Source organism: Centropristis striata, chromosome 19, assembly GCF_030273125.1.
Source record: "Centropristis striata isolate RG_2023a ecotype Rhode Island chromosome 19, C.striata_1.0, whole genome shotgun sequence".
NCBI classification, from domain to species: Eukaryota; Metazoa; Chordata; class Actinopteri; order Perciformes; family Serranidae; genus Centropristis; species Centropristis striata.
Window position 1 is genome coordinate 5,937,025 of NC_081535.1, and position 26,477 is coordinate 5,963,501.

At 35.1% G+C, this 26,477-nt stretch overlaps 1 protein-coding gene across 1 annotated transcript; it reads left to right on the plus strand.

Annotated features, from left to right (window-relative positions):
• The first annotated feature begins 11,388 nt into the window (after window positions 1–11,388).
• Window positions 11,389–21,000, plus strand: stbd1 (starch binding domain 1). Its single transcript, XM_059357616.1, has 3 exons — window positions 11,389–11,893; window positions 15,015–15,418; window positions 17,218–21,000. The coding sequence occupies exons 1-3, from the start codon at window positions 11,404–11,406 to the stop codon at window positions 19,942–19,944; spliced, it is 3,621 nt and encodes a 1,206-aa protein (XP_059213599.1). The 5' UTR covers window positions 11,389–11,403; the 3' UTR covers window positions 19,945–21,000.
• The last annotated feature ends 5,477 nt before the right edge of the window (window positions 21,001–26,477 follow it).

Here is a 26,477-nt window from a genome sequence, read left to right on the forward strand (position 1 = left end):
GTGTTGTGTCCTTTTCCTTTGCTTACTTTCCAACCTTTCACCAGTAAAAACCACATTGGAAATTACTGTTTTTTACTATTTTTATAATCCAAAGTAATTTATTTATGCCTGGTGGGTAATTGTTCGGCTTACAGTGTAAAAACAGATGGATAAAAGTAGTTTTATTTTGTGTCTGTAGTACTTAAACCAAAACTGGCTCTAGTTTTCCATTCGACTTTCCTGGCACTATTTCATCTAACAGTTGAACCTCTTTGTCTGTTTTCATCTTTTTCTTTCCTCATCTTTGAATTTTGCTGTCTCGCTGCTGTTCATACAGTTAATGTATTTTCTTCAATTTCATTTATCTCATTTATTAAAAATAATTTGCCTTGGCTTTCTTTTACTTTTTTACCCTTTTATTTTTCTTTTCTATCTCTAACTCTGTTTTTGGATTGAGTTTTTATTACTATTTTTATTCTTTCACTGTTTTTAGTATTTTATTGTTTTCATTGTTTTTATTTATAACTATATTTTTGTATGATTTTATTCTATTTTAATAACTGTACAGCACTTTGGTCAACTGAGGTTGTTTTTAAATGTGCTCTATAAATAAACTTTGACTTGACTTGACTTGCTTTCTCTTTCTCTCACGGTATTTTTTTTTTTTTAATTCTCACACTCTTTTGTTTTTCTATGTAATTCTCATATTTCTTCTCTACTGTTTTCATATTTTCTCTGTGTGTCTGCTCCGTCTCTCCTCACGCTGCATATCTCATCTCAGCTTTTATTTTCTTAATGTCTCACATTCATAGAGAGAAAGTGCTCGGCATCTCCCAGATGAGAGCTGGTTCATATTGCCACATTTCAGTTGATGTAACGCACAAAAATATCAAACAAGAGTACATTTAAAACCTTTAAAATATGTGAAAAGTTAAAGGTATTTCAGTGTGACACGTCGCACATCACAAGCCATGTTTCTGTTCAGTTGTCTCACAAATTGTTTCACATACTTTTGAAATGTTACTATGAAGAAATGGAAATTAAGCATTGTTGCTATCAACTATCTATCAATGGCAGGGGTCTCAAACTCAAATTATCTGGGGGTCGCTGGAGGGAGTATCAAAATGACAAAATGACAAAAAAAGACACAAAATGACAGAAAAAAAACTAAATTACTTAAAAAAGACACAAAATGACAAAAAAAAAAAAAACACAAAATGACCAAAAAAGACACAAAATGACTGAAAAAACACTAAATTACTTAAAAAAAGACACAAAATTACAAAAATACACAGAATTACCAAAAAAGACACAAAATTACCCCAAAAAGACACAGAATTACCGAAAAGACACACAATTATTTAAAAAAGACACAAAATTATTAAAACAGACACAAAATTATTTTAAAAAGACACAAAATTATTAAAAAAGACACAAAATTATTTTAAAAAGACAAAAAATTACACAAAAAGACACAAAATTACCGAAAAAAGACACAGAATTAGCAAAAAGACACACAATTATTTTAAAAAGACACAAAATTATTAAAAAAGACACAAAATTATTTTAAAAAGACACAAAATTACCAAAAAAAGACACAAAATTATTTAAAAAAGACACAAAATTACCAAAAAAAGTAATTAAAGGGACCTTCCACACAACTCGGTAAAGTGCCATTCATATACAAAGCACACTAACTGCCTTGTGGGAGTAAGTGTGTGTATTTGTACCTGTGTATATGTATATGTGTGTTTGTGTATGTGTTGCATATCAACTGTGTTGCAAGTCTATTCCTAAAAGTATCAGTGAGCATGTGTTGGCTTACATGCTGACCCTGTGCATGCAGTGTGTGTGTGTGTGTGTGTGTGTGTGTGTGCATGCGCGTGCATGTGTTCAGAGGGTACAGACTACGATTGTTCTCTCTGGGTGTTAGCTTTCTGAGCAGGAAGTGCACGTTCAGGTCAAGGGGGGATCGAGGCACGCTCAGTCTGACCACATCTGTTCAAATACCAGAGACCCTCAAAGTCACACAGGAAATATGTGTGAGTGTGTGCACGCTTAAGTGCGTGCACGCTACAGAAGCCTCTCTTTGTGAGCGCAATTTATAAAAATATTTGACCTTTCGCTGCAAATAACACGTTCCCACAATAAGTAACAGAGGGAAATTTGTCATGTACCTGCTGTAATGTTACTGTAAAAGGGCACAGACACTGAATAAACATCATTATACAGCTCCATTTTTTTTATTAAACATACAGTATATAGGGACTGAGAGTCAAAAAATTATACAATGAAGCTTTACATTGCTGATGGATGATAAAGTACCTTATACAGTGCTATTGCAATTTTAGCTTTATCTGCTTTATATTAACCCTTTGATGCACAACATGGGTCTAAAGTGACTAGACTAAGTTTTTATATTCTATATCTTTGCTATAAATTAATTTTATCATTCTGTTTTGCAGGTTTTCCTCTAATAACTTGTTTTTGATTATCATACGTCCTAATTTTTTGCTTTAATTTCTTACTTTTTGAATAAAAACCCTTTTTGTATCACTATGCTTCCAATGCCAAAGGTCATTTTTAAACCATGTTGTGCATCAAAGGGTCACCAATCACCAATTAAAAAAAATACACAATATTAACTATCCTATTTTGTTAAATTGGTGTTTTTTTTTCCAATGGAAATTATTATTTGGTGGCTCTAATAAGTCTCACATGTTAAAATATGTGATTTTCTAATGTAATCTGGTGGTTCTAACAACTATTTTAAAGTTAAACCTTCAAAATAAGACAAACATAGTTACACATACACTCAAATTGTTAATGCAAAGGTCATTTTTTACCCATGTGTGTAAACTTGAAGTAATAATACAAAAACTATTTTGCTTCATGAAGTATGAAAGGAAAAATTGATATAATGATCTGTTGTAATAAAAAAATAATGGGGAACCTTTATTATGCTTTTTGTTATCTTCTGACATATATACAGTCACGGAAAAAAATATTGGACCACCCTTGTTTTTTCCAGTTTCTTGTTTATTTAATGCCTGCTACAACTAAAGGTACATTTGTTTGAACAAATGTAATGATAACAACAAAAATAGCTCATAAGAGTTTAATTTAAGAGCTGATATCTAGACATTTAACATGGTTTTCTTGATGATGATTTTGATTCTTATTAACAATTTAATTGCAATGCTTAATAACTTAAAACGTGCTTGATAGGAAAGGGAAAAACTCCCAGAAAACATACATATCAACACAGTTATTGTTCCCATAGCGCTGTGTGTAACATCCACACTGACTGTTTCATGAGGTGTGACGCTGGTCGTCAAATGGTTAAAAGTTCTGGCGTCAGAGTGTGTTTGTGTTGTTCTGCTTCCAGGACGTTTAGGTACAATCCAACCTTTGTACATTCATCAGGAAAACACACTTTACAAAAACCATCATTTATAAATGGTAAACATATAGTTTATTAATGTTTAGTCATCATTTATAAACCTTATATAGGCCATTTAGAATGGTAAATACATCAGTTATTAATGTTTAACTAACTACATAATTTATAAATGTCAAATAGATGGTATATTAATGTAAGTTTATAGTTACTTTACCATTAACAGACAATTAAATTATATCAATAGTTTTAGTTGCACTCATTTTAACATTTTAACACCATATTAAGTATGTTAATGATTTTGAAATGATTCATATACCTTTAAGAAATTGGTTGAAAACATTTAAAGATTAAATATGTATAGCACTTTGTAAATGGTTAATAATTGATATATAAACCATCTATAAACATTACTTAGTTGGTTATTGCAAAGTGTTACCACAACTTTACTAAGATTTGGAAAAAAAAATAATTTAAAAAAAAAATAAAACAAAGCAGACCAAAAAAGATATAAAAATTACCAAAGAAGACACAAAATGAGAAGACAGAATAACCAACAAAAAAAAACACAGAAGACACAGAATGACAAAAAAAGACACAAAATAACTATAAAAAGACACAACAACAGACACAAAATGAGAAAACAGAATAACCAAAAAAACCCACAAAATGACGGAAAAAGACACAACAAGTGAAGTAGATAAAATAAAAATATTAAAAAGTAACGTAAAATAACAGCAAACGTTAATTGTTTGACAAGCTAAAACTTTTAAGTGTGCAATGCTGATGTTATTTGTCAAATCAATGCACACGTTTTCACTGGAAGAAGGGAACCATGCAGCATTTGTACTACATCACTTCTAACATAAACAGATGCAGACAGCCACTCATTCACATACACACACACAAGACTGACTCATGAGCTTTTGTAATGGCAATAAAAGCCGTCTGCTTCAAACACACCCTGTTGATTAAGAGTCGGTTAAAGAGCCTGAGACGACGGGGAAATGAGTGGAAGGGTGAGGAGGGGAAAATTCAGAGGGAGCCAATGTGAGGAAGGGAGGGAGGTTCAGAGAAAGAGCAAGACTTTTAGTATGGAAGGAGGAGAAGGATGATAGGAGGACGGGGGGAAATGGGCCTAGAGCAGGGGTCTCAAACTCAAATTACCTGGGGGCCGCTGGAGGCAGTATCAAAATGACACAAAAAAGACACAAAATTACAAAAAAAAACACAAATTGACAGAAAAAAAATTACTTAAAAAAGACACAAAATGAAAAAAAAGACACAAAATGACCAAAAAATACATAGAATTAACAAAAAAAGACACAATTATTAAAAAAGACACAAAACAAGACAAAAAAGGCCAAAAAAGGCCAAAAAAAGACACAAAATTACCAAAGAAGACACAAAATTACTATAAAAAAGACACAAAATTACAAAAAAAAGACACAAAGTGGCCAAAAAATACACACACTTACCAAAAAAAGACACACGATTACCAAAAAAAAGACACCAAAAGACACAAAATGACCCAAAAAGACACAAAATGACCAAAATAATACACAAAATTATTAAAAAAGACACAAAATTACCAAAAAAGACAGAATTACCAAAAAGACACACAATTATTTAAAAAAAGACACAAAATGACCCTAAAAAGACACAAAATGACCAAAAAAATACACAAAATTACTAAAAAAAGACACATTATTACCAAAAAAGACACAAAATTACCAAAAAAAGTAATTAAAGGGACCTTCCACACACAACACGGTAAAGTGCCATTCATATAAAACTCACATTAAACTTTCATGTCAAGGTGGGGGCCACAAAATATCATCACGAGGGCCACAATTGGCCCACGGGCCGCAAGTTTGAGACCCATGCTGTAGAGTAAAGGGGAAATAAAGGAGTCAGTAAATGTTCCCATGTGTTGCTGACACTCAGTATCTTGCAGGAGAAGTGAGGAGATGAAAGCAAAGGAGGCAACGCCCAAACTAACTATGACAGAGGGAGGGAGAGGATGGAGAGGAGGAGGAGAGGAGAGGAGGAGAGGATGCAAGGAGCCCCGGTATGAGCGAGGAGAAGACAAGGAGGGAGGAGGTGACATAGGAGATGAATTCTAAGGAAAACAGGGAGACATGGAGGGATTAACCCTTTATCAGGCAAACAACTATATTTGGTAACTTCAGGTAATATTTCGAGAAAAAAGTTGTAAATTTACTAGATTAAAGTGGCAAATTTACAAGAAAAAAAGTTGCCGATTTAAGAGATTTAAAGTGGCAAATATGCAGGAAAAAAGTTGCAGATTTACGAGAAAAAAGTTGGGAAAAAAGCAACTTTTTTCGCGCAGATTCACCACTTTAAATCAAATAAATCTGCAAATTTTTTTCTCGTAGATTTGCCACTTTAATCTCGTAAACATTTTTCTCAAAATATTATTTTTGTACGTTTTTTTTACACATTCTGGGAGTACGTAATATCCTCCAATATTCTCTAGGGTTGAAATTTGGAATTTGCAAGTATTTCAATGAGTGCCCTATTAAGGGTTAAAGTGGTGAATCTGTGAGAAAAAAGTTGTTTTTTCCCACTTTTTTCTCGTAAATCTGCAACTTTTTTCGCACAGATTTGCAACTTTAATCTACTAAATTTGCAACTTTTTTCTCGAATTATTACCTGAAGTTACCAAATGTAGTTGTTTGTCTGATAAAGGGTTAAGAGAACAAAAGGGCAACCTCTGATATTTAAAGATGCAGTGAATGAGCATTCTGTCAGCACTTTCCATAAATAGAAAATTAAACAAAAGCTGAGTGTCCCTAAAGGAGGTTTTCTCCCTCCTCCACCCCTGAGCTGCCACGTTTACGGGACAATCCGTCTATTCTTGGGAAAGAAAAGCTTTGACAGCCAGACGGGAGCCAGTTAGAGACCAAGCACCATGTGGTCATAGCTGACATTAGCTGGTAAACAACATAAGGGAAAGAAAGAAAGAAAAAAAAATGGGTGGAGGTCGTTAATACTTCATTGTACAATTTTAGTGCTTTGTCTAATATTGTTTTTAATGTTTGTTGTTGTTTTTACTTGGTGATGAATGACTGGAGGAGTCCTAGGGGAGTTGAGTTATATATTCAGCCAGAGAGTTATTGTTGCTTTATTGTTTTGAGTCTTTTGTAAAAGGCCAGAAGAGAGACTTTGAATTTAAAAGCTGCAATTTTTTTACTTGTCAAACATCTAAAACAACTGTCAACGTTCTGTCATTGGTGGGTTCATTTGATTTTGTACGAAAAGTAATGCAAAGAAATTAGTTCCGTACAAAATATAACCAAAACTATTGTTTTGATTTGGCTTTTACTTGAAGCATTTTTAAATATTTTTCTGCTCATCCATCTCAGTGTTAGAACATCTTCTCTTTTGTTTATTTATTTGCTATTTATTTATTAGTCTATATATAATCATGCTTTACTTTTCAATTATTTATGATAATTATTTTTTTATTATTATTTATTTATTAATATTATCATTATTTACTGTTGTTTTTATTTTATCTTATTTTACATTATTTTATTTATATTTATTTTATCTACTGCACTGCAAAAAATAATAGTCTTAACTCTATGGAGTCTTGGGCTATTTTGTCCATTTTTTAATCCTTTGTCTTTTCGTGTCTTTTTTGGTAATTTTATGTCTTTTGTTGTGTGTTTTTTAGTTATTTTGTGAGGGTTTTTTTTTGTCATTTTGTGTCTTTTTTGGTCATTTGTGGGGTTTTTTTGTCTTTTTTTTGTTATTTTGTGTCTTTTTCTGGTCAAAATCAGTCTGATAAATATCGTGATGTTGCTTTGTTTAAAAAGCATAAAGTACCTGAAAACAGAAGATCATTAATCGGTTCCCATGCCAACGATTATCAGAGCTGTTTACTGGCCAAAACATGACATCTAGTGGAGGCTACTGCACCTCTCACTCTGCCTTCTTCATTATTTTCTTTCCTGTACTTTGTGGAGTCACTTGGGAATAAAGAAAGGGAAATCTTATTAGATCCGTCTGAACTCGTGACAGGAAGAGCTTCAATGAAGAAAAAGCAACTCAGAGATTGAATTTTAAATTCTAAATGGTTTCCGACTGAGAAAGTCATTTAGACTGAAGAGAACCAGGCTCATTACAGACATCCCATTAAAAGGGATTAAATAGATATGATATTGGATCTTTAAAAGAGACATTATTAAAATTGGATTTTACACGAGTGGTGAAATTTAAATTTATTGCATGGCAGGTCTCAGCATTTGAACCGACACACCTGGTTAAAAACCCTCCAGTCAGCAGGTTGTCTAATTTCAAACACGGGAGCCAATAAGATCTGACAGTCTGGGTTTAATATTGGGACTATTCTGTATGTCAAAGTCATAAAATAAAAAAAATAAGAAAATTTAAATCCAAATTTAAATCTGAAGTTTTTCTGTTTCATATGCACTGTACTGTTCATTCATCAGTCTATTGTGTCGTGTGTGTATATATATATATATATATATATATATATATATATATATATATATATATATATATATTCAGGTGCATCTAAATAAATTAGAATATCATAGAAAAGTTTATTTATGTCAGTAATTCAATTCAAAAAGTGGAAATAACACATTATATAGATCCATTACACACAGAATGAAACATTTCATGTCTTAATTTATTTAATGTCTTCTAATTATAATGATTATGGCTTACCAATTTTAAAAAGTCTGTTTAATATGGAAATGTTGGCCTCTGAAAAGTATGTCCATCTATATGACTCAATACTTGGTTGGGACTATTTGACTTGAACTACTGGAAATTGACTTTTCCATCATATTCTAATGTATTGAGATGCACCTGTATACAATGTTTTGTTGTTGTTTGTTTTTTTAATCTTTTATCTATATTATTTTACCAGAAGAGAACCAGGCTGCAGACAGCGTCAGCCCCTTTACAGAAGTCACTGTATGTTATTTATGTTAATTTACCATATGTAATCAGTTCCAGTGATCAGTGCCTGGTCGCTTGTTTTCATTCTCTGGTCTCTTTCTCCCTCTAGTGGCGCTCAGAGAAACTGCAGACACTAAAAGTTATTAGTATTTGACACTGCACAAAAAAAAAATAATGCAACAAAATCAGTGTTGCTGCTAGTTTATTGAAAATAATTCATATTTTCTGTTTTTTAACACATGGTGGTGTTATCTATCTATCTATCTATCTATCTATCTATCTATCTATCTATCTATCTATCTATATATATATATATATATATATATATATATATATATATATATATCTACAGATACTGTAACTGACATTTTTCTTTGTGTGTCTTGTTTATATACTGCATGCCTGTATTTCCTTCATTGATAATAAAGATCTGGAAGGAAAAAAAGGAACCTTCCTGTTATAACCACAGCTCTCCACTAGGTGGAGTCATTACACAGGAGAGCAGACGTCACTGGATCATTCCTGTGAATTCAGGAACTTTTCCTTTCAATGTCAACAACAAAACAACCTTAGAGAGATTTAAGCTTGATATTGAGTATTCTTGTGTTTTCTGTGGTTTAGAGGAGGAAACAGTTTGACATCTTTTTTATCACTGTGTATGTGCTCGAATATTCTGGAAGTTTCTTGCATGAGTTTAAAGAGAACATGAAATCTCTCACACTAATTGACACTAAACAAAGCACTTCATCCACAGATATATACGAGAGGTTTTTCGAAGAAAAATAATGCATTTACATTCTGTTCCCTTTTTTCTGTTTGTTTGTTTGTTTGTTTGTTTGTTTGTTTGTTTGTTTGTTTGTTGTTTTTTCCCTTCCCTGTATTTTTTTTTAGTTTACTGGCATTACTAATAATAAACTTAATTTACTGTGATTTATTTATTTATTTATTTCTGTTGGCACATATATATTGGAGCACCTGTCTGCTTTTCTATATACAATTGTTTTTATGTACAACCTGTTTTAATAAAGTTCATTAAATGGAGAGAAAAAAATGACCTTTCCTGTAATTACCACAGCTCTCCACTGGGTGGAGCTGTTACTCAGGAGTTTGAATTGGTTGATCAGTGGATTCTATCAGTGTTTTCATGGAATTCTCTCAGCTTGGAGATAGTAGAGTAAGCTATATATATATATTTTGTATACATGTAATCATTAATAATGTTTTGATCATTCTAAAATGATTACTTTCACCACGAATAATGTGTAATGTTTTTTTAAAGTCAGTAATCCTATCATCTTACTCAGATCAATATCTTAAGCCTGCACTTTTTATTTTGTTTACTGGAATATATTGATCTAAAAGCATTCAGTTATTCAAATAAATAAATTGAGAGGAAACAGAGTGAGATATTTATTTTTTTAACTATTGAAAAAGATATCGTTGTGTGAATAATACTGTAATATAATAATAATAATGATAATAACAATAATAATACTAGTTTCTGTATGTGTATTACTTATACATGTTATATATCTAAGTGATGAGAGAAATACTGGTTTGATTGGTTCTGACTGTTCTAATGTGATTATGTACTGATAATACATACTATAGATTATGAATACTGAATATACATTTAGGAGACTTTGAACACACTGTTTATTGGAGATTTCTTCATTTTCACATTTTTGATTTAGATTTAATAATACAAAATAAAAATTAAATGTTTTAAAGCATTACTTTACTAAACCATTCATTAAAAATGGAAAAGCTGAAAATATTTTTTAATAATATTTTTTTATTATTGACGGTTTCAGATGCTTGGTCCTTTGAAAAAACACATAATAAAGTACTTTATTCATTTTTATTAATATTATTATGTTTTAAATAACATTTTATATAATAATAATTATTCTTATTTTTGCTTCATTCTTTTCCATTTATTTACTCTTCTATTTTACTTTTATTTTTTTTATTATTTATTTCTATTTAATTTTTTGCATTGTTTATTTTTCTGTAACTCATTTCTTCTTCTTTGTCACTGTGCAATGTATTGCTGTTTGACATAAGGGTCAATGATGTGATCTAACCCAGTGTCAGGTGGTATAACCAGTAATTTTTTCCCATAAAAATCTGATTATATACAGGTAAATAAATGTGAACTCAAATGAGGAAAAAATACAATCCACGTTTACATTGCAACACTATGGTACATAACACATTTTGTTATGTTCCGCTCCATATTGATGAAAATGTGTGAATATAGAAATGGTAAAAAAAAAAAATAATAATAATAATAATTAATTTGCTGTTTTTTTAGTCCACTTAAATACAATGTAGGTGGATGAAGTATTTAATATTCATCATTATTTTTGTGGTTACACCATTTGACATCTTGCCAACCGTTATTTGTCACTGACCCATAAATAAATAAATAAATAAATGAATGAATGAATGAATGAATACATAACTACATAAATAAATAAATAAATACATAAATATAAAGTATTGAAGTACTTAATATAATGTTCCTATGGTATAATAGTATTTAATATTCATAATTTTTTATGAATAAATTTTGACATCTTGCCAATCCTTATTTGTCACTGACCCATAAATAAATAAATAAATAAATAAATAAATAAATATAAAGTATTGAAGTACTTAATATAGTGTTCCTATGGTATAATAGTATTTAATATTCATAATTTTTTATGAATAAATTTTGACATCTTGCCAATCCTTATAATTGTCACTGACCCATAAATAAATAAATAAATAAATAGATAAATAAATAAATACATATATATATAAACACACACACACACACACACACACACACACACACACACACACACATATATATATATATATATATATATAGCCTATATATACATATTTATAATTATGCCTTTGATGGAGTAAACGATATGAAGTCTTTAGGGACAGTATCTCATCAGTGTGTGTTTCTCTGTATCTAAATCCCATCAGTGGGATGTGTGAAGTGTGAAGTGGGCAGTAAAAACACGTCCCTTTCCCTTTTTATGAATGAATGCCGAGTCCCCGTGATGCAGCCAGCCAATCAGCAGCTCGCACCTGCACCGTATGCAGCTCTGCAGCAACAAGAGGTCAGTCACTACACTTGGAAACGTGGAGGAGCGAGCAGCGCAGCAGCGACAGACAGACAGACAGACAGACAGTCAGTCAGTCAGGCCTTCATACGCACATATAACAGACACGTTTCACCAGGAGGCTCGTTGTTTCCACGGATCACGATGCCGCTGAAAAACGGCAACAGCGTGGCCGCAGAGAGACGCATGGATCTGGCCTCGCTCTTCTGCATGATCGGGCGGCACGGTCCCGCCGTGGCTCTGGCTGCCATAGCGATGGTGTCCGTGCTGGCGGGCTTCATCATCTACCGGACCGTGAGGGGGAAGCGGAGGAAGGCCACAGCCGCAGCTGCAGCCGACGGGGACGGCAGGAGCCCCGGGGCGGAGAGGGACCCATCGGTGGTCCAGCAGAGCCCCGAGGAGCCACACAGCCGCGTGGAGTCAACAGGTAAAAAGATCAACAAATAACACAATATTCATCTATAGATAGATATAGTGATTAGGGCTGGGCGATATATTGATATAAACGATATATTTTTAAATGTGATATGGAATTAGACCATTTCGCATATATCGATATAGTTCAATTTTATTTTCTTATTATACAGGACTTACTTGTATTAGTATATCTAAATCTAAAATATCAAAATAGTTCTTCCACCAATTATGTTGACTTTTATTGGGTGGTTTTGAGAGCAAACTTTCATATTTTCCATGTTTCTTTGCATTGTAATAAGGTCAAAATACATTGTCTTAAAACCAAATACCTGCAAGACTAATTATTCCCATCAGCCTGAGCTGTACCTTGTGTGTAGTGCTGATTAGGGCTGGGCGATATATCTATATAAAAATATATATCAATATATTTTTAAATGTTACATGGAAATAGACTATATCCCATATACCGATATAGTTCTTTTTTTTATTATTATGCAGGACTTACTTGTATTAGCATATCTACATCTAAAATTGGGGTTTTTGAGAGCAAACTTTCATATTTTCCATGTTTCTTTGCATTATAATCAGGTCACAATACATTGTGTTAAAACCAAACATCTGCAAGACTAATTATATTCCCATCAGCCTGAGCTGTACCTTGTGTGTAGTGCTTATTAGGGCTGGGCGATATATCTATATAAAAAATATATCAATGTATTTTTAAATGTGATATGGAATAAGACCATATCGCAAATATTGCTATAGTTCAATTTTTTTTCATATTATGCAGGACTTGTATTAGTACATCTAAAATATCAAAGTAGTTCTTCCACCAATGTGTACTTTTCTACTAACACTACCAATTATGTGGATTTTTATTGGGGGTTTTGAGAGCAAACTTTAATATTTTTCATGTTTCTTTGCACTATAATCAGTTCAAAATACATTATCTTTCTGTACCTTGTGTATAGTGCTTATTAGGGCTGGGCAATATATATATATATATATATATATATATATATATTATGCAGGACTTAAAAATCTTCTTCTACTTGTGACATGTCATATTTGGCTTTGACTGAACATTTGCTCTCACTTTGCGATAAAAATATCAGGATATATGTATCGTATATCGATATTCAGCCTAAATATATCAGGATATGACTTTTGGTCCATATCGCCCAGCCCTAATAGCGATGGGGATTTAGTTCAACACATCTGCCTTTAATCATCCAAAGTTAAACTCTGATGAATATCATATAAATATGATGTTTTAATACCAAAAGGACATCATGCATCTGAACATGTAACAGCAAAGCCCACTGCAGATAATCTCGTTATTAATAGGCTCTAGTCTGAGTTAGGTTACTGAAATATATATTAATAGGCTATAATACTACTAAGGTGCCATAGAGCCATTATTAGCTCACAGCTTACACATTAGTAAAAGCTGACCTCATTGACATTTTAAAGGGATATATTAAATGACATAGTACTACAAATACTGTTGGTAAATATTTGGAGTGATGGTAACAGAGTAGACCACATTATTTATACTTTACTTGATTTTTTTCCATGTTTCTCTATATTTCGTTTCTACTATACATAATACTTTTCCTCTTAATTAAAAACTACACGATGCTGAAAATTAAACTGATTTTGATATTTTAAAGTTTATTTTTGTAATTATTATGATTCTGTGGCTTTTTTAATCATAAACATTCTATAAATTGTATTTTCATCTTATTTTTTAAAATGTTATTTTTACTGTTATTATCAAGTGTGGGTTTTTTTCATTATTTCTGGCTGCCTGTTTTTATGCTCATTCTATTTATGTGATGAAGTATTTATTAATTATTATTTATTAATATATGAAGTATTTTATTAAATAAAGCATTATTATTAATATTATAGTTTGTAGTAGTAGTAGTAGTAGTAGTAGCAGAAGTAGTAGTTCACATTTACTACATTTATCTGACTGTTGGAGTTACTGGTTACTTCCCATATTAAGATTTTACTAACAATTATTTAATAAGATCCTAAAATATGCATTGTTATAGATTAAACTACCCCACAGCAGGCCTAAATAGTCCTTAAAATTGTCTAAACATCATCCGCCTATAATAGTAAAATATTGCTTGCAAATCACTGTATTTATGCCATATATATGCCATATTTCAGTGTGACGTATACAATGTAGGAATACACAGAATGAAAACCCATCATGACATACACTATATGAATATATAACATGAAACAAAAATAACACACAGACAATACGTACTTACATTTCACATAAAACATGGTTGACATCACAAAACAAATAGAAAACAAAACAACAGCCAAAAAAGACAGCTGCATCAATTAAAGTTGCTATTTAGATAATGACTTCTAAGTTGTTTTTTAAAGCTATATAGATTTAATTGAGTAATATGATAAGGGAGTGAGTTCTGCTGTCCTGTCTATTTACAAAGGTACCAAAGTTCAAAAGCTGCAAAGTTAGAAACAACATGATTTCTAAAAGCATGATGTATATTGCCAACATGGTCTCACAGGAATCCGTGAAATAGCCACGGATTTGCTTAACTCAAAATCCGTGGAATAGCCACGGAATTACTCAAATTTCCGTGAAACTGACAGATTTTGCTACAATGCAAGTTAATGACAGTCATATCCCGTGGCTATTCCAACATACAAAGTGATTATGTACATTCACTGAGTGAATATTTCGAAAATAAAACATATATTTTTTGCTAGAAATGTGATCAAAATCCATTTTTCTGCAGAAACTAAGTCAAAATATTGATTTTTTCACTAAAAATGAGAGAACTGTCCGCCATGTTTTTTGTTCTGACCGCCGGGACCTTGAAAGTCACGTGACTTGGAACAAACCAAGAGGAAAAATATCCATGGAATAGCCACGGGATATGACTGTCATTAACTTTGTAGCAAAATCCGTGTCAGTTTCACGGAAATTTGAGTGATTCCGTGGCTATTCCACAGATTTTGAGTTAAGCAAATCTGTGGCTATTTATCAGATTCCTGTGAGACCAGGTTCATATTGCTGTTATAGCATGCATGCATTTAAAATGTTATTATATAACATAGGGCTTTTTTCTATCTTGTTATAGATGTGAGAAGACACTCATCAGACGTGAAGGAGGATCTGATTCACAGCGATCTCAAAATCAGACACCGCCGTGCTGCTGAGAAGACGCCTCCACCTTATTTCCCTCCGAAGAGTGACATCCAAGTAGCAGGCAACAAGTACCCCACGACAGATGACACAGAGGAAGTGGCAGTTGTGTGGGACTCTCACACAGTAGCAGAGACGTATGCAGATGAGGCCAATCAAAGCCTGCAAAGTGATACTTACACAGAGGCTGAAACGGTGGCGGAGGAGGCTGTCGATGGCCATCAGGGTGCAACAGATGACGCTGTGAAGGATGTGTTGGAAGACGTCCATGATGATAATAATAGCTGCTGGAAGGAGCCTGAGCCAATTAATGAAAAGAACAACGAGGAGGATAACAAGGTAAGAAGCCATTTGTCTCTGTGTGAGGTTATGTGCAAGCCGTAGTCAAATTAAAAACTTCATCACAGTCACAGTTGGTCTGTTTAAAAGTCTTTATTATTGAGCTATAAAGGTGCTCATAGGTGGAATTTGATACCTTGAGACAGAGCCAGGGTGGCTGTTACCCACACCTTCCAGTCTGTGCTATGCTGAGCAAAGATAACAAGCTGCTGTGGCTTCATATTTAGCAGATAGGGGTATTGATCTTCTCATCTAACTCTTGGCAAAAAGAAGAAAAGCAAATGATGTATTTCCCAATTTGTCTGAACTATTTCTTTTAAAGGTGCAATGTGTAAGATATGTTCTATTTCAAAACATAAAGAAAATGTATCATTTTGATATTACTTCTAATAATTAAGTTTAATAATTATTATCAGAAGTAAAAAAATGTTTAAGGTTATGTCAAAGAAGTCTCCGTATTGTGTTGCAGAGATATTTATTGATATTAGCATGCTAACCAGCTAGCCCCGGATCCTCCTGTCCTGCAATTCCACTTGTGTTTAGAGAGGCCGTAATGAGCCACTAAAGCGTTGAGTCTTGAGGCAAAGACTTGGACACAGCCACACCATTAGCAGTAGCTACAACGGTTAGCATTCAAGTTTCTTAGTTATGTTAGACTGCCTGTTCGAGTGACTGGCTAGCTAACGTTACTGGAAGAGAACAAAGCCCACTGCGGCCAGTCGGCCTCCACTTGTTTTCCCGGTGCATGTATTTACTAAGCATTACAGTAAAACGCCTTCAGAATAAAAGCAAACACATGTAGCTTTCAAAATATGAACACATGGATGTGTTAGCAGAGTCCACCACATTATTTACAAGAAGACTCTCAAATTATGATGCCTTAAATAAAAAGGTGTAATAGTGGCATTAGAATGTGTGAGAGGCCAACAAAATTTAGACTTTTAGGGCAAAAAAATTTTCTGGGTTAGCATGCAACCGGAACCCCTACTTTGTTCAGGTCCCCCCTTCATAGTCTCAGAAAGTCCTATGGGAAACACTGGTTCTAAAGGTTGCCTTGGAGTCAAGTGTCATTTTTTATACTTTCTAAATTGCTGATTGATATTTACACGCGGGGGACATCCAAGGGACAAATTACCCTTCACTCCCGCTGCTGAAAAAAATCCTAGAGGCAAGCCGGGATGCTTGCTAGCCTATTACCAGCCCCGTACAAACCTTTTGTACCCAGCGTCTTTTTTGCCAACAACCAATTTCTTCCTTACAAGCTGGGCGACATGAGAATGTGGATTAACAACCACTGCAAAGATAGATGCGTAATGGTGATATCGGAGATCTGGCTGCACAAAAACATCCCTAACTTAGTGCTTTGTGTGCTCTGCTGAGCAGGTAATCTCTGCCGGAACCGTCCATTTGCAACAGCGTCTGAACCACAGAATCTCAGTTTGGTTGTAGGTCTTAATTTTACTTACATTTCTAAGGACACTGCAAGATTTACTGCCTGTCTAACTGTAACTTAAGACAATCTTGGGATACTTGCACAAAGTGAAATGTTACCCCTTATGTTATGGAGCAGGTGGCCAGTAATTACACATTGCCCCTTTAAGGATTTGGAGCAGTGACCCAGTGGGAATATTCTCTCTCAACTACAAATCCATTTTCCTCAGACCTCATTCTCTCTGTGTTTTCAGAATAGCACAGACTGTGAGATCAGCCACAGGCAGTATGTCTGTCTTTTGTGTATTTTTATCTTCTGTTTTACCAAGTTAGACCTGAAGATATTAACTTTCTGTTCATGTGTCTAGGTGTTGACAGCAGAATGCCAGGACGATGAGGATGTGACCACAGACAAGGACGTTTCTGACAACACAACCAGAGAAGAGGAGGAAGACTTTCAGTGTGCTTTGAACAATCCAGTCTACTTTGAACAAGCCTCTGCAATGAGTGAAATAAGTGACAGACTACAAGATGATGAAACCACAAACAGCGTGCGCTTGGAAGAGCCTGTCATTCATACAGAAGAGGTATCTGTTCCTTGCGTCTGCGATGGCAAAGATGAGGAGTTTGAGGAAGAGAAACCAGATAGTATCGATTACAGTTGTTATTCCAGCAATGATCATCAATCTCCAGAGGAGGAAATGAAAAACGAGGAGGCAGAGGAGGAGTGTGTAGACCACCAAGCTGAGATCTGGTCCTCAACCTTTGAACGACAAACAAACCTGCCATCTACAGAGGAAGATCAGTGTGATCATGTGACGGACAAGGTGGCGCCGGAAAGTGACTGGAAGGACGATGTTGCTGAAGCTGATGACGAAGTTATAGATGAAGACTGTTTGAACACACATACAGCTGTCAAATTTGAGCCCCAGATGCCACACTTCGAAGAGCAAGATGTAGAGATTGAACACATAGAGGAAAATGGTGTTACGTGCGATCAAGAGGAAAATGGTCTTACGTGCGATCAAGAGGACGGGGTTCTTCACGATGACCAAGTGAAAGTGAATATTCTGTCGGATGACAACATTGCCCCCTGTTTCGAAGAATGTGACCCTTCAAGTGTGTCACTCAGCTCTGCTTTGCCCTGTTTGAGTCCGCCCATGAAGGTTGATAATCAAGATGACAGTCTGGAAGATATCACCACTCATGCAGAAGCTCAAATCTCAAGCATTGTAGATTTCCTTGACTTGTCATTGGATTGTCCGCAACCACAGAAAGAAGGTAAAGTAGCTCCTGCTCTGGATGAAGAAACTGATTTTATTATTCTTGCCCCCGAAATGATGTCACATGAGACAGAAAACCAGCTTGAAAACAATGGGAATGACACAACCATGGTGTTGGCTGAAGAACGTAATGACCAAGTGAATGACCCGAATGTTCAGTCATGCGACAAAGATAAACAAAGTGTCCTAGTGATAGGAGATGAAGCCTTTGATGAGGAAAGTGTCGCTGCTGAGCCTGATACAGTTGACAACTTAACTTCTTCTGTAATCATTGAAGAAATGTCTTGTTCCCAGCTGGCATCCATTTGCCAAGACCAACAAAGTGACCACAAGGAAAATGTTAAAACCTTTGAAGAGACAAGTATCACTTCTGTTACTGATTTAGCTGCTTGCAATAACACAAGCTGCACTGCACTTTTAAGCTCTGAAGAAATATCCCACCACGACATGTCGTCTTCCTCCAAAGACCAACAAAGTGACCACATGGAAAAAAACGAAACTACTGTCGAGACGGAGGTTGCATCTGCTTGTCTTACTTCACCTATAATGTCTGAAGAACTCTCCTGTCCTGACAAGTCTTCATCCCAAGACCAAGAAAGTGACCAAACGAAAAATAACGATTTCTCTGAAGTCACAACTGGTGCTGCTCCTGTCATGACTGAGGACATTAACCCTCCCATGTGTCAGATTAACTTGCCGTCTTTCGAGGAGTTTGAGCTGAGGGATAACGACGTATCATGTGCTGGTGTTGGGGAAGAGAGTGGGATTTCAAGCATGGCTGTCAGCCCTGATGCTGGTAAAGAGTTTGATGTGATCTTTGAAAATATGGTGATTCCAGTGATTGATTGTGTGGAACAGACGGAGGCTCAAATCAGCTTCTTTGCTGATGATGCAGCCATATCCGTCATTAAAGAGGAAACAGCAGGGATGGTGTTCGGGCCTTACCCATCGCAGCCACTCCACAGTGAGCACAAAGATTGGACTAATTATGAGTCATTGGCAGCCAACGAGGACACGTTTGGCCATGAGGTTGAGGATAGTTACCACAGAGCGATGGATCAGTTTATGGCGCAGGTCGCAGATGGCGTTAGTAGCTTCACCAAAGACCTGGAAAAGCAGACTCACGTGAAAGTAGAGGTTAAAGTAAAGGAAGTAAGAGTAAGTGTTGAAAAGAAAGAGGAAGCAAAAGAAGAAGAGCAGAAAGAAGAGGACTATGAAAAGACTGAAATCAGTATCATGGAGGCAACTATGGACCACAATGAATGGATCATGGATAGCAACTACCAACCCCTTCCCTGGATGAATCTTTCTGCCCCGTCTTTTGCCCAAGATCACACGAAAACCAACCAGCTTCCAACTGAAGAGTGCAATTACAGCTCAGCTATAACAGTCACCACTTATGCAGATGCAACAGATATCCCACCGTCCATTGAAATCAAACAAACCAGCCCTCTCGCCCTTATCGACCACAGTACGGAAAATAACGAAAAGTTTGTGCCCGTGCAGCCCATGCCCCAGAACGTCGACGTGACCTTCCGCGTCCATTATTTCACCCAATCGCCGTACCAGAAGGTGGCTGTCACGGGGAACCAGCAGGAGCTGGGCAACTGGAAGGGCTTCATCCCGCTAGAGAGAGCCAAGGACGGGCACTGGACCACGGTGGTCAGCCTGCCTGTGGACAGTATCGTGGAGTGGAAGTTTGTGCTGATGGACAAGGGTGAGGTGTGTCGCTGGGAGGAATGTGGCAACCGGCTGCTTGATACGGGTAACGGAGACGATCTGCTGGTGCACAAATGGTGGGGAAGATTGTAAGAGATGAGGGGTGTGGAAGGTTCAAGCTTTGATACTTGAACCAGAGAGAAGTTTGTTTTGTACAGCCCGCCTTGAGGATACAGTCTATTCAAATGACACCTAATACTAATTTATACTGTATCATATTATAAATACATGCCAGTAAACATTGATTTGGCAAATTTGGGGATCACCAAAAGGGTCTACTTGTGTTTTTTAGATGGCAAGGTTACTTATAACCTTTGTTATGGTTTTACAACTTTTTACGTTTAACCATATTTAGACACCTGGACATATTTTGACCTACAAATTTTCCAACATCATGATCCCCTGGGATAAAAGTCATCTAATGGGACTTTTCTTAGAGGACTGCCCTCTAAAAGCCAGTGATTGCGTAAGATCTTTCAGGGAACTGAAAAGATTGCTATCAACGGACAGAAGCATTACATAAAATGTCTTCCTTTTTTTCTGTATCTGTAATTATGCAAATTGCACCTCTTTCCAAGGGTGACTCAATGCAAGTGTTTAATTTGTGTAAATTGAGACTTTATTATACTGTCCATATGCTGCTTAAATACCCTCCAACAGTCTATGAGAATTAATGCACATAGTTCACTTTTACTACAGCAATAATGAAAGCAATAAATGTATATTGTATACTGTATAACTGGTGTTATATCAGGTATTCTAATGTGTTTACCACTAAACTGTGATATCGTTGTAACTTTTATGCTGCTTTTATCTCGTGGGACTGCATGCAAGATTGTCCCATTGTTGTTCTATGAATGTGCCTTTTAAAAATAATTTTTCTATTAATGTGCTATAATATATACAAACAGCTTTGCTGGCCATCATTTTCTTCGTTTCACAACAACTTTTATTGAATAACTTAATGTGTATTGATAATTTTCTCAAAACAACTGTCACTTTTTTGTCAAGTTCTTAATCAATGTAGACTGTAGTCTCTATATCTCAGATCATGTCGGAGTATCTTGTTATGCAATACCGTGATGAAAATGCTACTCTTGAATGCTATTAAGGTGGAGTTGGTTACCAAATAAACAAATCTTCCAAGTCTGTCAAATCTGGGAAATATGTTTTTCTAGTTATGTTGATTGACTGGATGTTTTCATCTGTTTTTGTTTAAAAAATAGTTATCGCTTTATTGGGGACTTACTAAATAACTGATTACTTTTTTTTAACTATGAATACATAAATAAGGGACGCTGCAGTACACTTTTGATGATAGATATTTGCAATTTTGGATAATTTCGGTTAATTCAATATGAGTGAGTTTCTATAAGTAATGATTAGTCTGGTAAAACCTTTGACTTTCTTTCTTTCTTATCTGGTAATTGCCAAACTCAAACAAATGAGGATCAATATGATAAAGAGGAGGCTGTGCAGATTGACAGATTGACTTATTTTTTATCGTTGGTTTGCAGTTCAATTGCATTGAACAGTATAAGATGATTGTTGTTTCCCTTTTGATCGTTAACCCTTTGGAGTCTGGGGCTATTTTGTTGGTTTTTGACTCTTTTTTTTTTTTTATTCTGCCTGTATATGTAACTTACATAATGATTACCATACCATGCTGGTATCATCTTTTTCAGCACAACCTCACCTGATTATTATTTGTCATTTTTGACTAACTGGATCAACATAAAAACACACTCACAAAAAATACAAAAAACACATTTAAAAAAAAAAACGCACACAAAAAACACAGATAAAAAACACACAAACACAATTTTTTTTTTACAAAAAACACAGATAAGAACACACATAAAAAAAACACACAAAAACACACCAAAAAATTAAAAAACACAGAATACACACATAAAAAACACACACAAAAAGGAGATAAAAACACAAAAAAATGCAAAAATCACAAAAAAAAATCAGTTAACAAAAAATATTGCATTAAAAATGTTTAAAACGCACACTGCAAAATTTGAAAAATCTCTGCAAAAAAAGTAAAATCATGTTACACTTGCTCGTGGTGATTTGTACCTTTGCTGAAAAAGAGTTGATGCACTAAATTGGACATGGAAACTTTGAGAAAAGCCAAAACTTTAGAGTGACGCTGCTTAGTTTTTACGTCATGACGTCATGAAGAAGTCGTGCTCCGGTGCTTTCATGGACTCCAGAGGGTTAAAAAGTGATCCAATATCCAAAGGGACAGCATCAAAGGCAATAGAGAAATCAGTCTTTTTGCAGTCTAAATCTCTGTGGATCATTAATTCCTGCTCCAACAAACAACACTAACACAGATAGATTCAGTCTTCTGGGGTTTTGTGAGGCCACGCACTGACAAAAATCTTTGAACCGCTGCCTAAATCTACTTAAATTTCTGAGATTCAGACCAAAAGCCGAGACTGTGACCTTGTCCTGAGTCCAGCTGGCTCAGAGGTGGCTCATGCAGAGAAAGAGTCATTAACACGCGTATTTTCATGCCAGCTTGTCAGCTCCACTCAGCTCCGTGCTGAAGGTGACTTCACTGCATCTGAAAAGAGGGTGCTCTTCATCTGCTGATCCTGGGACTCACATGTATGCATGAAAAAATGCAATGTTTTGCCAGTCCTGTAAATGATTAATCTGCACTGCGGGGAGCGGGAAGAAGGTCTCGTCAGGGTATTTTAGAGGATAAAACCAAACGTAAGCACTACAGAAATGGGCATGGTGATTATGGGAAGAAAGAGACAGTTTTTATTATCAGTGAATAAGATGTTAATGGTTTATTGGCAGTCCGGGAAAAATCTGAGTAAGCTTTGCACTGTAATTACTCCGAAAGGCAAAGAATGAACATAAAAATGAGTGTTAATGAACAAGAAGGCTTGAGGCGAATAAATCAAGCCCACACTAAAATATAATACATAATACATTGGAAAAACAATGGAACACACATATTTGCCAGCCTAATAGTGATTAACCCTCTGGAGTCCATGAAAGAACCGGAGCACGACTTCTTCATGATGTCATGACGTAGAAACGAAGCAGCATGGAGGCCTGCTGTCAGCTGAACTCTAAAGTTTTGGCTTTTCTAGAAGTTTCCATGTCCAATTTAGTACATCAACTCTTTTTCAACAAAGGTACAAATCACCACGACCAAGTGTAACATGATTTTACTTTTTTTGCAGAGATTTTTCCAATTTTGCAATGTGCGTTTCAACATTTTTAATGCAATATTTTGTGTTAAATGATTTTTTGTGTGATTTTTTTTATTTTTTTGTGTTTTTATCTCCTTCTTGTGTGTGTGTTTTTTATGTGTGTGTGTGTGTGTGTGTGTGTGTGTGTGTGTGTTCTGTGTTTTTATGTGTTTTTTGTATTTTTTCGTGTGTTTTTTGTGTTTCTTGTGTGTTTTTTATGTGTGTTTTTTGTGTTTGTGATTTTTTTTTTGTAATTTTGTGTGCGTTTTTTTTTTATTTTTTGTGAGTGTGTTTTTGTGTGTTTTTATGTTCATCCAGTAAGTCTGAACGTGTTGGAGTTTTCTGTCTTTCTCTTCTGCACATTTTTGCATATAATTTGCACTCTGCACATTCTTCACTTAATTTGCACTAAGTTGTATATAGTATATTGTGTATTGTTAAATGTCTTTTTCTTAGATTGTTTATTTTTTTATCTTTATCTTAAAGGGAAATAATTTTGTGTGAACATTTTTGTGGTCGGCTGTAACAAAGAAATTTCCCCGCTGTGTGATTAATAAAGTCAAATCTAATCTAAAATCTAATCTAAGTCAAAAATTACAAAATAATAATCAGGTGAGGTTGTGCTGAAAAAGACGATACCAGCATGGCATGGTGATCATTATGTAAGTTGCATATACAGGCAGAATGAAAAAAAGAGTCAAAAACCAACAAAATAGCCCCAAACCCCAGACGGTTAAAGGAACCAACATGCCTCCCATGCTGGCCACTGTGACACCGTCTGTGAAATATGATGCCTGTCATAGATCCACATTTGCAAGACCCCCTATCTGAAGTGACCAGTACTTATGGGAGCCTCCCCTCGGGTATTGAACCTTGAACTTTTGCAGGATCAACACCATGCACCTTTTTAGCCAAACAAGTCCCCTGGGACTCGTTTGACTCACTTTAAATTAGGTCAACAGAACTCTGCCCAGGTGGAAGTCGCGTGATTTCTGGACTCTTTTTCTGTTTCAAAACAGGAGTTCAGGGAACTTTTGCCTCTTGCCCCACTGCAGAGAGCCAAATATAACAAACATGATGTTATACAGAGGCTCTGTTTAACCTCAGATGTCGAGGACGTTTTCTATCCTGTGTAACTAACCTAAATAACCTCAAAGGAGAATCAGCAGAGGTTGCTGGTTATCTTAACCCTTTATCAGGTGAAGAACTATATTTGGTAACTTCAGGTAATATTTCATGAAAAAAGTTGCAAATTTACTAGATTAAAGTGGCAAATCTACAAGAAAAAAGCCGCAGATTTAAGAGATTTAAAGTGGCAAATCTGCGCCTAAGAAGTCACAAATTTACAAGAAAAAAGTGGGAAAAAGCAACTTTTGGAATTTGCAAGTATTTCAATGAGTGCCCTATTAAGGGTTAAAGTGAAAAAATGGTTGTCAGATTATATAGGTGAAGAAAAAATGGATACCAAATATGGGTATAGTAAACATTTTTTTATGGACCCCAGAGGGTTAACCCTTAATAGGGCACTCATTGAAATACTTGCAAATTCCAAATTTCAACCCTAGAGAATATTGGAGGATATTACATACTGACAAAATGTGTAAAAAAAAAAAAAAACATACAGACCCGGGGGGTGGGGTCATATTTTGAGAAAAAAGTTTACGAGATTAAAGTGGAAAATCTAAGAGAAAAAAATGCACAGATTTATGAGATTTAAAGTGGTGAATCTGCGAGGAAAAAAGTTGCTTTTTCCCCCTTTTTTCTTGTAAATCTGTGACTTCTTTCGCGCAGATTTGCCAATTTAAATCTCTTAAATCTGCGACTTTTATCTTGTAGATTTGCCACTTTAATCTAGTAAATTTGCAACTTTTTTCTTGAAATATTACCTGAAGTTACCAAATAGTTCTTTGCCCGATAAAGGGTTAACAAAAAAACATTTAACATTGACATTCCTAGCTCATGTAAAACCAAAGATATTAGTTTTAATTTGATAGTACAGAAATATTTGAGCATTGGTGTGGCTCTCTGTGTAATTTTGCACATAGTTTGTTTTGAAGATTGAAGATTTGAACATTGTTTGTTTTGCAGCTAACAAGGGAGAAAAAAAAAGACTATAAATATACATGTTTTTACTTGACTTTTTTTGTAGATAATTTTATTACATTTAAATTCTACCTTTTTATATGTTCATATTTGCATCCTATGTTTATATTTCCAAGTTCCAAAACAGTTCATTGAGCATATTTGTGGTTTTAATTGTAGTAAACAGTGTAATTTTTCAACTCGGATTTCATGATTTTTGTGTATTTTTGGGCTCAATACGTTGATAAAGTTGGTTAAACGTCACGTGATCTGATCAGGACGGTACGATCCTGGACCACAGAGGGTTAACGTGTTCTCCCGGGTCGTGTGTGTTGGTTTTGTGGCGTTCAGATGCAGCGCGCCCTCCTCTCTGGTGCTAACGTGGCAGCTGGGAGCGTGTGCACTCTCTAAGGTTGAAGGTAATCCTTTATTTAGACCCCAGGCTTACAAGTGACACCACTTAGAATCTACTTATAGATAACTCTCTCTCTCTTTGTGAGTCTCTCACATAGACATTTAGACGAACACACAAACACATTTGTCAAACATCTAAACAGATAAGCCCCCCTGGACTGGTGTTTGATCTTTGTAAAGGCAAAAGTCTTAACACTGAGTCATCGTCTGCCAGTCAGGTTATCGAGAGTGGACAAAGCCTCCAAATCAACACCCTATAACGGTTATTCAGCTGTTGTTCTGGTGTCTCACTGATAGATAATCATGTGCTGCTGTGGGCAAATAGTCAGTCGTCAAACAAAGAAGTGATAATCTTTGTCTAAGGCTTTTTTACACCGTCAGACTTATTGCTGAATTCTGATTTGTTGTTAAGATCCGATTTGGCTGCTTGCAGTATTTCTTAAATGTGACCAATAACAGATTCCACACGCATCTTACGTAAGAAAGCATGGAGGGGGCTGAAGTCAGCGTTTAGGGTTTCATTTATAAGTTGATGAGCAGTGGAAGACAGTGACATTTGGACAATATTCAAGATTCCACTATAGTCGAATACCCCAAATGAGGAGGGTCGCCCTCGCCAAAACACCCCTAAATTGAATGTGAGCTGTCCCAATTTTCAAATGACAATGTGGCTGCAAGAAAGGGGTTGCTCAAAGTGACAAACCTACAGAGAAGTATCACCTGTTTAACCCTTTGATGCACAACATGGGTCTAAAGTGACTCGATAGTTTTTATGTTCTATATCTTTGCAATAAATTATTTTCATCATTCAGGATTCCAGGTTTTCCTCAATTAGTTGTTTTTGATTATCATACATCCTAATTTTATGTTTTCCTTTATTATTTTTTTAATAAAATCCCTTTTTGTGTC

What these genes read in the sequence shown, in the direction of transcription:
- stbd1 (XM_059357616.1), top strand. Translation starts at nt 11,404, where the DNA reads ATGCAGCCAGCCAATCAGCAGCTCGCACCTGCACCGTATGCAGCTCTG. An exon ending in CAGCCGCGTGGAGTCAACAG is followed by an intron (nt 11,894 to 15,014) that starts GTAAAAAGATCA and finishes ATCTTGTTATAG; the next exon opens with ATGTGAGAAGACACTCATCA. An exon ending in ACAACGAGGAGGATAACAAG is followed by an intron (nt 15,419 to 17,217) that starts GTAAGAAGCCAT and finishes TCATGTGTCTAG; the next exon opens with GTGTTGACAGCAGAATGCCA.